The sequence below is a fragment of the Urtica dioica genome, chromosome 12 (genome assembly GCF_054948205.1).
Source record: "Urtica dioica subsp. dioica isolate 48M chromosome 12, U.dioica_male_clone48M_v1_H2, whole genome shotgun sequence".
Classification (NCBI taxonomy): domain Eukaryota; kingdom Viridiplantae; phylum Streptophyta; class Magnoliopsida; order Rosales; family Urticaceae; genus Urtica; species Urtica dioica.
The window spans coordinates 22,507,332-22,520,818 of record NC_142767.1 but is presented as its reverse complement, the minus strand read 5'-3'; the positions used below and the strand labels follow the sequence as shown (position 1 = coordinate 22,520,818).

The 13,487-nt window shown below is 38.6% G+C and overlaps 2 protein-coding genes across 2 annotated transcripts; both read right to left on the bottom strand.

Annotated features, from left to right (window-relative positions):
- Positions 1 to 715: 715 nt before the first annotated feature.
- On the bottom strand, positions 716 to 1,948 carry LOC149380475 (F-box/kelch-repeat protein At3g23880-like). The gene has a single exon (XM_089604161.1). The coding sequence runs from the start codon at positions 1,946 to 1,948 to the stop codon at positions 716 to 718; it is 1,233 nt and encodes a 410-aa protein (XP_089460287.1).
- A 2,171-nt stretch (positions 1,949 to 4,119) lies between these two features.
- Positions 4,120 to 5,439, bottom strand: LOC149380474 (putative F-box protein At3g10430). Its single transcript, XM_089604160.1, has one exon. The coding sequence runs from the start codon at positions 5,437 to 5,439 to the stop codon at positions 4,120 to 4,122; it is 1,320 nt and encodes a 439-aa protein (XP_089460286.1).
- Between the last annotated feature and the right edge of the window lie 8,048 nt (positions 5,440 to 13,487).

The window sequence follows — 13,487 nt, the reverse complement described above, 5'->3', positions numbered from 1 at the left end:
TTGCATATTTGAATATCCGGGAATTTCCCCCAAAAAAAAAAAAAAGGGCAGGAAGTTGGTATAAGAATTAACAGTCTCTAATCCGAGCATATGTGATTAGAAACATGAACCCAAAAGCGGAAGCGAAATGGATCAAGCGTTTACCTCCGGCCATTGTTATCGGAATATCGTCGGAGCTTTAACGGTGACTCGGAACGTCGGCGGCGGCGTCCCAATGAACACGAAAACGAAGTTTTGCTCTTCTAAACCGTGGTAATCTCGAAACTAGATGGTGTGTATTTTATGAATGAGATTATCGGCATAGGGACCAAAACTAACTCTCTCAATTTATAACCACTCCCTTTCCATCAAAGAGAAACGGAAATGAGAGCTATTATGGCATTGATTTGTGGCTGAAATAATGGGATTTAATAGGTCATAAATATGAGATTTGTCGTAACATGTATTTGCTTGATATAATAGATCAAATATACGGTACTTAATATATTTGATATGCAAATAAATGTTATGAAATCCTACAGTTGGGATATATAATCAATATATATATAATCAATAAAATATATATTAAAAAGAGAAACTAAACCAACCATCAAGGTGGGAATCATAACAGTGCAATATATCAATATATAATTAAGTAAAACTAGTATTGAAAGTAGCAGAGAACGAACGAACATGCACTATAATCAGCAGAGAGAAGCACATAAAAGTAGACTTTTCAAGGATCCGAGTAAACCGATACCAAGGTGGGAACATAGTGAATGGCTTCACCGAAGTTCCAACGACGCTCGAGCTTCTTCGCGAGCACGATACGGCCGCGTTTTTCGCCGCCCTTGCGAGGGTCCCACAGAGCAAGCTCGGTCCTTCTCTTCCGAGCGATCAGAATCCGATCGCTCCAAGCTCCGCGAATGTCGTCGTAGTTACCGAGCACGAACAGCCTGGACCACCGAAACCCATCGCCGCCGCCGTCGTTCTTCTTCTTCGTCATCGCCCAGAAATCACAAAGGCCCGGTTTTTTCGTCGTCGGATACCACGAAATCACGGCCAGCGAGTCCTCGTTCCACTTCACGAGCCTGAGGTCGTAGCTCGCTCGAAACATCCCGTCCGGCGACAATAACTCGTAATCGGGCCCGTCGGTCAGCTTTCGCACTTCCTCGTCCCGGCACGTGAACGACACGACCACCAGTTTCGGACGCGGATTGTGGTTAACTTGCTCGGCAAGAAAGTATAACGCTCCGTTGCTCGAAACTCGGTCACCGGCGAGTACGCCTTCAGCGAGCGAGAGTCCGGCGAAAGGTCGGAGCTTCCTCCACGAACCGGCTCTCTTGCTAAACACTTGGAAATTAAGCAAATGCGAGATGGGATTAGTATTATTGTTAAGATTGTGAGTTACTCGTAGGACCTTGTGATCGTCGCTGTCGTCGTCGAACCCTAGGCCGAAACGAGGGCGATATTCGGGAATCTCGTCACCGTCGTCCAAGGGATTCGGAAGAACCCTAAATTCTCCGGTGGCCGGGTTCCACAGCGACAAGGGCTTCGAGAAGAGGACGAGGCCGTCGCAGGACGTGATTTCGCGGATTATCCGACGTTTCAATTCTCTCGGAGCCTCGAACTCCCTCGCTCGACGACGACGACGATCGTCTCCGGCGAGGAAAACGAGCTTCTGGTCGCTCTTGTCGATTTTCGTCTCGAGAGCGATGATCGAGATTTCGCGAGAGTCGCGAGACGTGGTGCTGTGAAGACGAGCGTGAGATTTCTTCAGACCGGCGTCGTTGGAGACGAAGTCTCGCCATCTCTTCGACACGGTTTTGAATCGGATCAGAGATTTTATCGGCAGCTTCGGAAGAATCTCCGAGAAGACGAGATTTTCCGGCAGAATCTCTGGCGACCCGAAATCTTCCGGCAATGTTGGGGCGGTTCGGCGTTTGTATAAGCTCATCCGAATCCCCATAATTAACTATATATTTGTAAATAATTCTTTGCGAAATGGAATGATTTTCTTGAGCTCGAAATGTCTGACTTCGATGAATAGCCTAATTCTAATATATAAGGAATGCTATAAATGTTAAGCCTTTCGAATGTTTTAGTTTCCCAAAATTTTTTTGGGCAGGACGTACTTTCCCCATTAATAATAATAGCAGGTTCTTCTTTATTAATAACTGTAATAGTAGCTTCTATTTCTCTTCATACAAGATACTCGTAATACTGATTTTTGTATTTTCCATTCATATATATCACAAGAGTCATTATTTATTCTTAAAAGAGAAACCAATATATATAGCCTAAAAATAAACCAATATATATATATATATATATATATATATATATATAAAAATAAAATATATACAAGAGAAATTAAAATATATAAAAAACAAGGGTTGCGTGACAAACAATAATTTTGTCGCATAAAATATACGAAGTTTATACAAGCGAGCTACTTCAAAACGTATAGATAGCAATTTAGCTAAAGTTCGAATGTTTTTTAATAACTATATAAAATTGTTGACGTGACATTTTTATTGAAATAAAAATTGTGATGGAAAATTTATATATATTTCTCAAAATCAACACGTTGTCAAATTATTAAAGATTAAAAAAAAATCTATCTTAATCGATCATCACTTGATGTGAAAAAACTTGATAATCGGTGATTGGACGTATACGAATTGGATGGTATGTGGTCTTTCTTTGCAAAATCACTTTACTTCTTCGACGACCCCACATGTTAGGGATTTGGAGAGCGTGAATATGTCGAGGGGTCGGAGCTTTCTCCACGAACCGGCTCTCTTTCTAAACACTTGGAAATTCAGCGACCATGCCTCCGGATTTTGATCACGAGTTACTCGTGCCACCTTGTGATCTTCGCTCTCCACGTCATAATATCAAGAATATATTTTAAAAAGTATAGTACATATTAAAATATTCCTGAGTTTGGAATTTCCCCAAAAACGTGAATGCACTATATATATAGCGTGAAATAGTCAAGGTTCGTCATACTGTTATCGTATCGGGACTTCAATTTTGGGGGAAACTGTTTAGTGGAAGAGAAACCGAGGGGTATTCAGACTAAAAAAAAAAAATCGGTACTGATAGGAAACTGCTTACCGTAGAAGAAACCGACAAAAAAATATAAGAAACCGATATGTATTCAGACAAATATTTTATAAAAATAAACATACTTTTCATATTTTGCAAAACTAAACATATTTTTCATAGTTCATCATACTTTAAAGTCAAACCAAGATAAAATTCAAAGTTTAAACCAAGATAAAATCAAATATAAAGTACTATAAAGTTCAAAGTTTTTGATCGGTTTTCGCGGAAAGTCAAACCTTAATCATAACAAGTATGACAAAATATAAAACACAAAGTTTAAACCAAAATAAAATTTAATATAAAGTACCATAAAGTTCAAAATTTTCGATGGATTTCCATAACTATTTGTATTGCGAAGTGGAATAATTCTCTTTGGAATATACACTCGTAATATCGGTTGCTGTAGTTTGAGGAGTCATAATAAATCGATAAATATATCCATCGAATTTCTTATTTCATTCGTATGGTATATTGCAGAATATTTAATTACTAACAGTAGTTATTATGTTACATTAAGTAACTTCCGTAAAATCAGGAATGTATATAGAAAAAAAGTATCTTACGTATTTGAGAATTCCTGAGTTGGGAATTTCCCCCAAAAAATGTTGAAATGATATATATGATATATATATGAAATTATACATATTCGGCTACAAATTTACAAGTCCCTTTTTTTTTCATGGAAACTTGTAATTTATGCAGATAAATATTCCTCTGTGCATTGTAGATTTGAGAGAAGTAAAGCCGACGAAAAAAATAAATAAATGAAGAATCGTTTTACTACGTTGTGAAACTAACAAACTTGATGAAATATATCACTACACATATTATATATATGCACTCGATCGACCGAGATGGAAAACAATGCTTAAAAACTTATCATTCATCTGGAACGTACTACATTACTAGGAGAGAGCACATAATTATTATTTATAGAAATACTAGTAATGAAAAAGTTTCATCTAATAATTAAATAACACGTACGTAGTAAAAAAAGAAAAAAGAAGCGCATGCATAAAGAAAATGCTAACGAACTGAGAGCAAGGTGGGAACATAGTGAGTATAGTCAATGGCGGGACTGAAGTAGCAAACAAGAGGCTTATCTTTAAGTTCTCCGAGGACGAGACAATTGTGTTTTTCGCCGTCCGTACGTGGGTCCCACAGAGCAAGCTCCGTCATTCTTTTCCGGGTTACTAGAATCCGGTCGCTCCAAACTCCGCGAAAATCACTGTGGCAATCGAGCACAAAAAGCTTGGACCAACGAAACCCGCCACCGATAACATCGTTCTTCGACATGACCCAGAAATCAAAAGCTTGAGGTTTCTCCGTCGTCGGATCCAGAGAAACGAAAGCCAGCGAGTCCTCTTTCCACTTCGCGAGTCTGAGGCGATAAGTCCCGACTCTCCCGACCGGCAACGAGCGATATTCGGGCCCGTCGGTCAACTTTCGCAGCTTCTCGTTCCGATACGTGAACGACATGATCACGGTTTTGGAATTTGAACTTTGCTCGGCGATAAAGTATAACGCTCCGTCGCTCGAGACCCGGGACCCACCGAGGATCGGTTTCATGAGCGTGAATCCGGGGAAAGCTCGGAGCTTCCTCCACGAACCGGCTCTCTTGCTAAACACTTGCAAATTCACGTTTGGATTATTATTATTATTATTATTAAGATCACGAGTTATTCGTACCACCTTGTGATCTCCGCTCTCCTCGTCAAACCCTAAGCCCAAGACCGGACTGTATTCGTCGGGAATCTCGTCCTCTAGGGGCTCCGGGAGAGCCCTGAAGTCTCCGGTGGCCGGGTTCCACAGCGCCAACGGCTTCGAGACGAGGACGAGGCCGTCGCAGGACACGATTCCCTCGAACGTCAGATTTTTTAATTCTCTCGGCGTCTCGAACTCCCTCGCTCGACGACGACGGTCGTCTCCGGTGAGCAGAACGAGTCTCTGGTCGGTGTTGTCGTTTTTCGTCTTGAGAGCGACGACGGAGATTTGTCGGGAGTTTCGAGCCGCGGTGGTGCGGTGATGGCGAGCTTGAGCTTTCTTCAGAGCCGCGTCGTCGGAGATCAAGTCCCGCCATTCCTTCGACACGCTTTTGAATCGGATCAGAGATTCCGTCGGGAGCTTCGGAAGAATCTCCGAGAAGACGAGATCTTCCGGTAATATTATTGCGGCGTTTCGGCGGTTGAATAAGCTCATCCGAATCCGTATAACTGTTTCTGTATAGTAGATTGCGAGGTGGAATATCATCCGTGGGAGAGATTTCGGTGGAAGCATCGGAAACGCGAGTTCTTCCGGCAATGTTAAGGCGTTTCGGGGGTTCAATAAGCTCATCCGAATCCCCATAACTATTTGCAAATAATTATTTGCGAAGTGGAATAATTTTGTTTAGAATATTTAGAATATATACTCGTAATATCTCGGTTGCTGTAGTTTCCATTCATATCATAAGAGCCATAATATATCGATAAATATTTCCATCGAATTACAATTACTTATTTCATTCGTATATACTATATATAAGGGGTGCAATATTATATTGCAGAATATTTAATTACTAATAGTAGTTATTATGTTATATAATTAATAACGTCCGTCAATTCAGGAATGTATATAGAAAAGTATTGTACATATTTGAAAATTCCTGAGTTGGGAATTTGCCCCAAAAAGATGTTGAAATTATATATATGATATGATATGTATATATATATATATATGATATGATATATATATATATATATATATATATATAAATATGATACATCTCATTTGCGTGATTTATTCGCTTCCATAATTTTAAACCTTAATTACGTACGTTTGCTTAGTTTTTTTTTAATTTATATTTTATTTATGGAAACTAGTAATTTATGCAAATAATATATTTGAGAGAAGTAAAGCCGACGAAAATGGATAAATAAATGAGAATCGTTTTACTACTCTGTGCAGTCGATACCTAGATGGAAAACAATGCTGGAAACTTATTATTCATTTTTTTTTTAAAGGAACTTATTATTTATTTTGATCCTACATTATAATTCTTCTCCAGAGAGCACATAATTATTCATAGAGAAAGCGATGAATAAGGAGCTAGTCATTTTCAATTCCAAACGAAAACTCTGATACTTTGATAAACAAGATTATGAAGTTTAAATCATTAAATCGGAGCGGTAACCCTAAAATCCCTCACGAGACGATAGACCAGACTCCAGAAAACATTCCACAAAAGGAGATTAAGGTGGCTTAGTTGCTATAACTTCTCTTCTAAAAATCAACAAAACTATATATTATTATTGTTAGTATATATTACCCAAATGATAGATTAAAATGCGAGAATTTTGTCATCGCACTTTATTAGACGTAGAGATAGTTACAGAGAAAACTGCCAGTTATTGCCTCCTACTTTATTGTATTGCTTATTTTATTGTCTTATAAGCTCATCCACAATTTTTTACTTATTTTATATTTTACATTTTTTATATATAAGACTCTAATTTCTTACTTCATTATTTTCCTACCCAATGTTTGTATTCTTCTTGTACTTCTTTTAATTCTCATTCATCGTGCTCATATGCTGCCGAACCAACGAACCTTATTCTTGTTCTTCTCTTCATATGATCTCATAAATACTCATTATTTTTCTTCTGCTTCATCTACATTGACCTAAGAGTAGAGGCGAATCATCAATGAATTATCAATCGTCGCAACATCATTGTCTTCGTTGCACTCATTAATTACAATTAGGATAAATTAAAAAAATCCTCCCTAAATTTTAGGTCGAGTCACAAACCACCCATCAATTTCAATTTTCTGCAAATTCAGTGTCTGAATTCTCGTTTTGTTGCTGCGTTGCCCCTTCCGTCAATTTTTATCTCATTCCATCAAAATTATGCTGATGTGGAAGTCACATGTGACTTAATATATATGCAATTATCAAAATACCCTTGCTTACTATTATTAATGGACAGCTCTTAATGGTCCCCACCATCGTCATTAGGGATGGCATTTTTACCCGAAACCCGTTAGCCCGTCCGTTACCCGGTCTTAACGAGTCGGGTAATACCCGTTCAAAATGAGTTAACGGGCTAACGGGTATTACCCGTTAGTATTTTAGCGGGTACGGGTCGGGTAGCGAAAATGTTAAACCCGCCCCGTTAACCCGCTAACCCGCCCGTTAATTATTTTTATGTAAAAAAACTAGATATTTTTTTAAGAAAACTTTAGATTACATCATAATGAGTAGGTTGTTGTTTTGATCTTATTAAAATTATTTTTTTATTTTTTTTTAAACGGGTTAACGGGTGCTCAATTTTGGCACCCGTCACCCGCGGGTATACCCGTTACCCGCCCCGTTGGGAAAACCGGGTTAACGGGTACGGGTTAACGGGTATTTTAATAGGCGGGTACGGGTACCGGTATTGATGTACCCGCTAAAACCCGTACCCATTGCCATTCCTAATCGTCATAACTTGCAAAAAGACAAACATCCGTAAAACCCTTTGCCCAACAAAATAAACAACAAAACTCCTCTCTCTTCTCAGCAGCACACAGATCACAAACCAACAGCAATCAACAAATCCCTCTCTCTCTCAACAATGTCTCTGAAACCATTTCTCTGCCTCGTTCTCTTCACGGGACTCCTCTCGTCTTCGTCGTCCTCGTCGGCGTCGACGACGGCGTCTCTCCACGCGCTGCTGAGGAGCCAGGGCCTTCCGGCGGGGATCTTCCCGGAAAACGTGAAGTCGTTCAATCTGGACGCGGCGGGGCGTCTGGAGGTGAAATTGGAGTGGCCTTGCCTGTCGAGGTTCGAGACGAGGGTGTTCTACGAGAGCGTGGTGAGAGCCAACCTCACTTCCCGCTATTGAGCCAAGGACGTGAAATGACTCATGGGTGGCGATTCTCGGGGGGGGGGGGGGGGGGGCGACGGTAATTCACTGAGACGACAAAGACAAAACACGTCGTAGATTGTGCTGTTAGTCGATGAGTGAGCGACGCTTCCGCCCGTGGAAGAAGATGATGACAGGGATGACACCGGGCCCCACGGGTTTATCGAGGTCCGCCACAGTGGCTCGGTGGTCCTTCGAGACGGGCCTGTAGACTCGGCAAATGACCCTCTCTTTTTTTTTTTTTTTAATATTGGAGCCTCCTTAACTCACTCTCTCTTTGGTTGCTCTGTATCTCACATGTTCTTGGTCATGGCTCCTTGAGTAAAAATCTTTCTTTTTTTATTGCTAAAAAAATAATAAAAACAAAACCCAAAAATCACCCATCCCTATTTTTTTTTAAAGAAACCTCCAATTTTCAAAGAAAATTGATCTCAGACATGATTGCTCGAATACAAACGCCATTTTTTTTCCCTGAAGCTCAAAAGTTTTCCATACATCTTTGTTTCTCACTTTTTTTACAGTAATGTTCTTAGCGGTAGTCGATGAAGAGAGACACATAGAAAGATAATTAAAATTGAGCAAAGAAAGATTTTTTGTTCATTTAATATATTTTGGTTCGCTGAGATCGGATTCGGTCTACGATGTCTTTGTTCGACCCAACAGTCTCTGTTCACTGAATCTCTCCGGCTACAGCTTGAGCTCTGTGGTGCCAGGGAGGCTTGGCAACCTTGCCAGACTGGTCAATTTGGATCTCGGTGGCAGTTCACTTTCCGGCAAGTTGCCTCTAGAGCCCAGACCGTCAGTCGCCAAAATCAGAGATCCTTAATATGAAATAGGATTAAACTTAATATTCGTCCCCTGTTAGTTTTATTTTTCCCTTTTATTTTATTTTTTTAAATATTTATTTATTTATTTATTTTAGCAAGATTACTAATTTGGCCTTTAAATGTTGATCATGTGACAGTCACATGCTCAAAACGTGAATTGTAACGGAAATTTTTTTACAGAAGCGGCAACACTTTAACAGAACAAGAGTTCAGAGTAATTTTTGTGAAAAAATGAAATTCAGGTTACTCGACCTAGAGTTCAGGGGAAATTCTTGTAATTTATCTAAACAATTATTTGATTGTTTGTGTTAAAAATCCTATCCTAAAATTTTCTTCCGTCTAATTTTGCACCTCGAGGGTTAATTATAGATTAAATTGGAGCTATTGTAGTAGTTTTAATTTAAAGTTAGGTAAGAGAAGGACAAATCTCATAAAACCAAACATTAAAGTGTAGATATTTGTGTCCAAATCTTCAAATCCCAATAATATAGTGCAATTCTACTTTTAATTTTTTTGGGAAATGAACTGGAGTATTTTTTTTTTAACAGTAGGCATTTATGCTTCATTCTCTTTTTGTTTTTAATTTCATGCCCTTTTTTAGTGTAAAATTTTATATAAAAATTGAGTATTTTTAAAGTAAAAAGATGAAAGAGGCATATAAACCTACTAATCTCAAAATTGGGGCAATAAATAACAATTTTTTTTAAAGTTTAGTGCAGCTCTTAAACAACAACTAAAACTTATATGTCTAATTAAAGCTGAAATGTGTCGTATAACAAAAAAAAAAAAAAATTAGTGCAACTCTTTTTTATTTATTTATTTATAAAGTTAGTGCAGTGTTTTAAATACCGTCGGTAATCAACGGTATCAAGTCGATATACCAAGAAATGGAGACTCGGTATTTAAATGGCAATAACAACCTAAATATCGACTATACCATTGTAAATATCGATTAAAAAAAAGAATAAATAATTTGCAGAGCAAGTTTTATATTGTGTGTGTATATGTGGCCGTTTGTGAAAATTTCATAAACAACTTATTTAAAGATGGTATCTCTAAATGCCTCAAATTTTATAAAATCCTATATATACCTTATTTATTTTTAAACTACTAATAAAAATTAAAATAAAACTAATTTTAGTAAATAAACAAAATTTAATATATCATTTATATGCAAATATGTATACATCTAGACGGTGTAAAAATAAGTTTTTATTTTAATTATTCAAATTTTTTGAACATATAGAATTTGGATTTTCTCGAACATATATACTAAATTTTTAGCATTTGAATTTAGAGACATATATATATTGAGTTTTTTATAATTATATTTTGTTTTAGAATATTTTTCGATATATTAGTTGATAAACTATATATCATCGAAATATTATCGTCGGTACAATCGGTTAGCGATATTGAAATTGTTATAAGATATCAATCGATATATCCATCGATAGTCGATATATTAGTAAAATTAGAACATCGGTATTCAACCTGGCTTGTTGGAAACAGCGACGCGGCTTCCGTCCTTCCTTCCGCGCGTGAGACGGCATAGCGGCTTCCGCTTAGACGGAAATTCGGCTTCCGTGGAGCCGTTTACACGGAAAGTCGGCTTTCGCGGATTCCGTGAGAGACGTTGATGGTCAGTGACCGTTGGGGCGTTTTAATCTCGGCCATTGATTTTCTTACCGTTTTTTCATCAATGGTCACAAAAAAATGGCCGTTTTTTTACTGTTTATACACGGATTTTTTTAATTTTTTTTACACTTTCATCCATTTATTTATAAATATAACTAATTTCAATCCAATTTCTCACAACATCATCCGACAAATTCTCTCTACAATTCTCTCTACAATCTCATCAAGCTCTATGTAATTTATATAATATAGTTTCTAAATTAAATTTTCTATATAGTTTAATATATTATAGTTTCTAAAATATAATTTATGTACCAAAATGTCTGGCGAGTCATCATCTCACCGAAGATCTCGTCGAAGTTCTCGTCGAAGCTCAAGTCGCACGCTCACACCATCACCATCTACACATGAAGAAGAGACTCAAAATCAAGAAGTTCAACAACCAAACCCGCCCTCTCGAAACTTTCCGCAAAATTGGTTAGCCCTTTCTCAAATTCCAAATTTCGAAGACACCGATTTAATCCAAGCCCCCGTTCCCGATCCAAGATTTTCATATCAACCCCCGAGCTACAATTTCACTCAAGAAGAGATGACCCAATTAGACCAATTTGCACCGATATTTCCTTTTGTCCCACAACAACCACCACAACAACATCCTCATATGTCACAACAACCACCACAACAACATCCTCATATGTCACAACAACCACCACAACAACCACCACAATCACCACAACAACCACCACGATCACCACAACAACCACCACGATCTCCCGTTTACGAAGACGCTTACGAGGCATATCGAGAAGGAATTCGTAGATTTCAACGAGAGTCACAATCACCTCCTCAACAACAACCACAACAAAATCCCGAAGAAGATCCCGAAGAAGATCCTGAAGAACATCCCGAAGAAATTCCTGAAGAAATTCCTCAACCTAGACAACAAAGGAGGAGGAGAAAACCTCGTTCCGAAATGTGGAAATATTTCACCGAGATAAACGACGACGAGGGAAAGAAGGGGCGATGCAACAAATGTGAGAAGATCATCAACGCCGACAGTAGGCACCAAGGGACGTCCGCATTGCACCACCACTACAGGATGTGCGTCCTCCCCGGATCTTCCTCGTCTCACACTCAGGTAAGTAGACACGGTCCCCAAGAATATAGGAAAGAACTTGTCAAGTACATAGTTTCTACCGATCAAGCATTTTCACATGTAGAAAGTAAAGGATTTGGTAGATTTGTTCATTATTTGGCGCCTGACATCATAGAGATTTCTAGAAAAGCTTTACGTAGTGATATCATGAAATTTTTTGAACAAGACAAAGAAGAACTGAAAGCCCTGTTCATGCTTAGGCGGTTTAATGTTGCCCTCACGTCCGATATTTGGACTGGTAATGCTAAGATGGACTACATGAGTGTTGTAGCCCATAACATAGATGAGGAGTGGAACCTTAATAAGCGTATTATAGACTTTAAGAGAATAGAAGGTAGTCACACCGCAGATAACATCTTAGATATCCTTTTAAGTGTTATAGATGAGTGGAACCTACGTGATAGAATCATATCCATCACCCTAGACAATGCCGCAAACAACAACCGCATGGTTAGAGCTTTACGAACTAGGATACCGAACCAAGCATCCATTTTACACCAACGATGTGCGACGCATATAATCAACCTTATAGTGAAGGCCGCGTTCACACACTTCGACGTAGCTATTACTAAAATAAGAGAAGCCATATCTTGGATAAACAGCTCAAACTCTAGAGTAGACTCCCTAAAGAGACGTTTTTTATTTAACGGCCTTGAGGAGAGAACCTTCCACGTAGATAACAACACTAGGTGGAACTCAACGTGGCTAATGTTGACTACTTTCTTAGCCACCGGATACGTAGATGTTGCTACCGAGTTTGTGAGACGTCAGGGGGGTCACGACATTACCGCCGAAGACATTGCAGTGGCTAAGTGTTTTTGTGAGTTTTTACACATTTTTTTATGATGAAACATGTGCATTGTCCGCGGTTTACACTCCCACGTCTTATTTGGCGCTTCATACGGTTACAAAAATTGCCGCACATCTTTATGAAGCGAACCATTTTGAATTTTTTCGACCATGTATCAACTCCATGAAGGAGAAATTTGAAAAATATTGGGGAATCGAGAAAATTCCTTGCTTATATGGTTTTGCATGCATTTTGGACCCTCGAATGAAATTCGGAGGTTATCTCACTTTTTTGCAATATTTGAAACGTATGACTGGAAATGATTACGTAGAACATGATCATACTAGGGTCGTGGAAGAGTTTTACACATTTTTCAGGTCTTATCAACGCCAAATCCCAACTGCCCCCGAGCCGAGTCCATCGAGACACGTACCATCAACGAGTAGAGGAGTGTTTCGAGATCTAGCTCGCTTTGTTCGAGGAGGAAGTTCAACTCCAAGTTCGTCACCACATCCCGAACCCGCTACTGAGACGTCACAACACGACGAGATCGTGCTATACAACACTCAACAATTTGCATCTATGGGCCAAGAGGATCTGAACTTGATGACATGGTGGAAGCAACACGAAAACATGTTTCCAATATTGTCCAAGATGGCCCGAGATGTACATTCAATCCCGGTTTCAACGGTTTCGTCCGAATCGGTATTTAGTAGCTCGGGTCGCATTATTGACGACCGAAGACATAGCTTGAAACCCGAAATGGTCGAGGCGCTAACCATTTACAAAGATTGGTGTCAACACGAACATCGTTCTCAAGAAACGTTTATTTCTGTTGATGAATTTGATAATTTTGGTGTCAACTTAGAAAACATGAGGATATAATCCCGTTTCTTGAATAGTTGTAATCCTTTCGTTTTATTTTTTTTTATGATATTTATTGTAACCACGGTTTTCCTCCGCCACAAGTGAGGGTTCATTAATAAAATTTTCGTGGTTCCGTCCACGTTTCTTACTTAAAACAAAAACGTCTCGATTTACATTTTAACCATTTTTATTAAAAACGTAACATTTTAGTCCTCTTGATTTTACATTTTAAT

Bases quoted from the DNA above. Each gene is read 5' to 3' on its own strand.
- LOC149380475 (XM_089604161.1), bottom strand. From the start codon at position 1,948: ATGGGGATTCGGATGAGCTTATACAAACGCCGAACCGCCCCAACATTG.
- LOC149380474 (XM_089604160.1), bottom strand. From the start codon at position 5,439: ATGGGGATTCGGATGAGCTTATTGAACCCCCGAAACGCCTTAACATTG.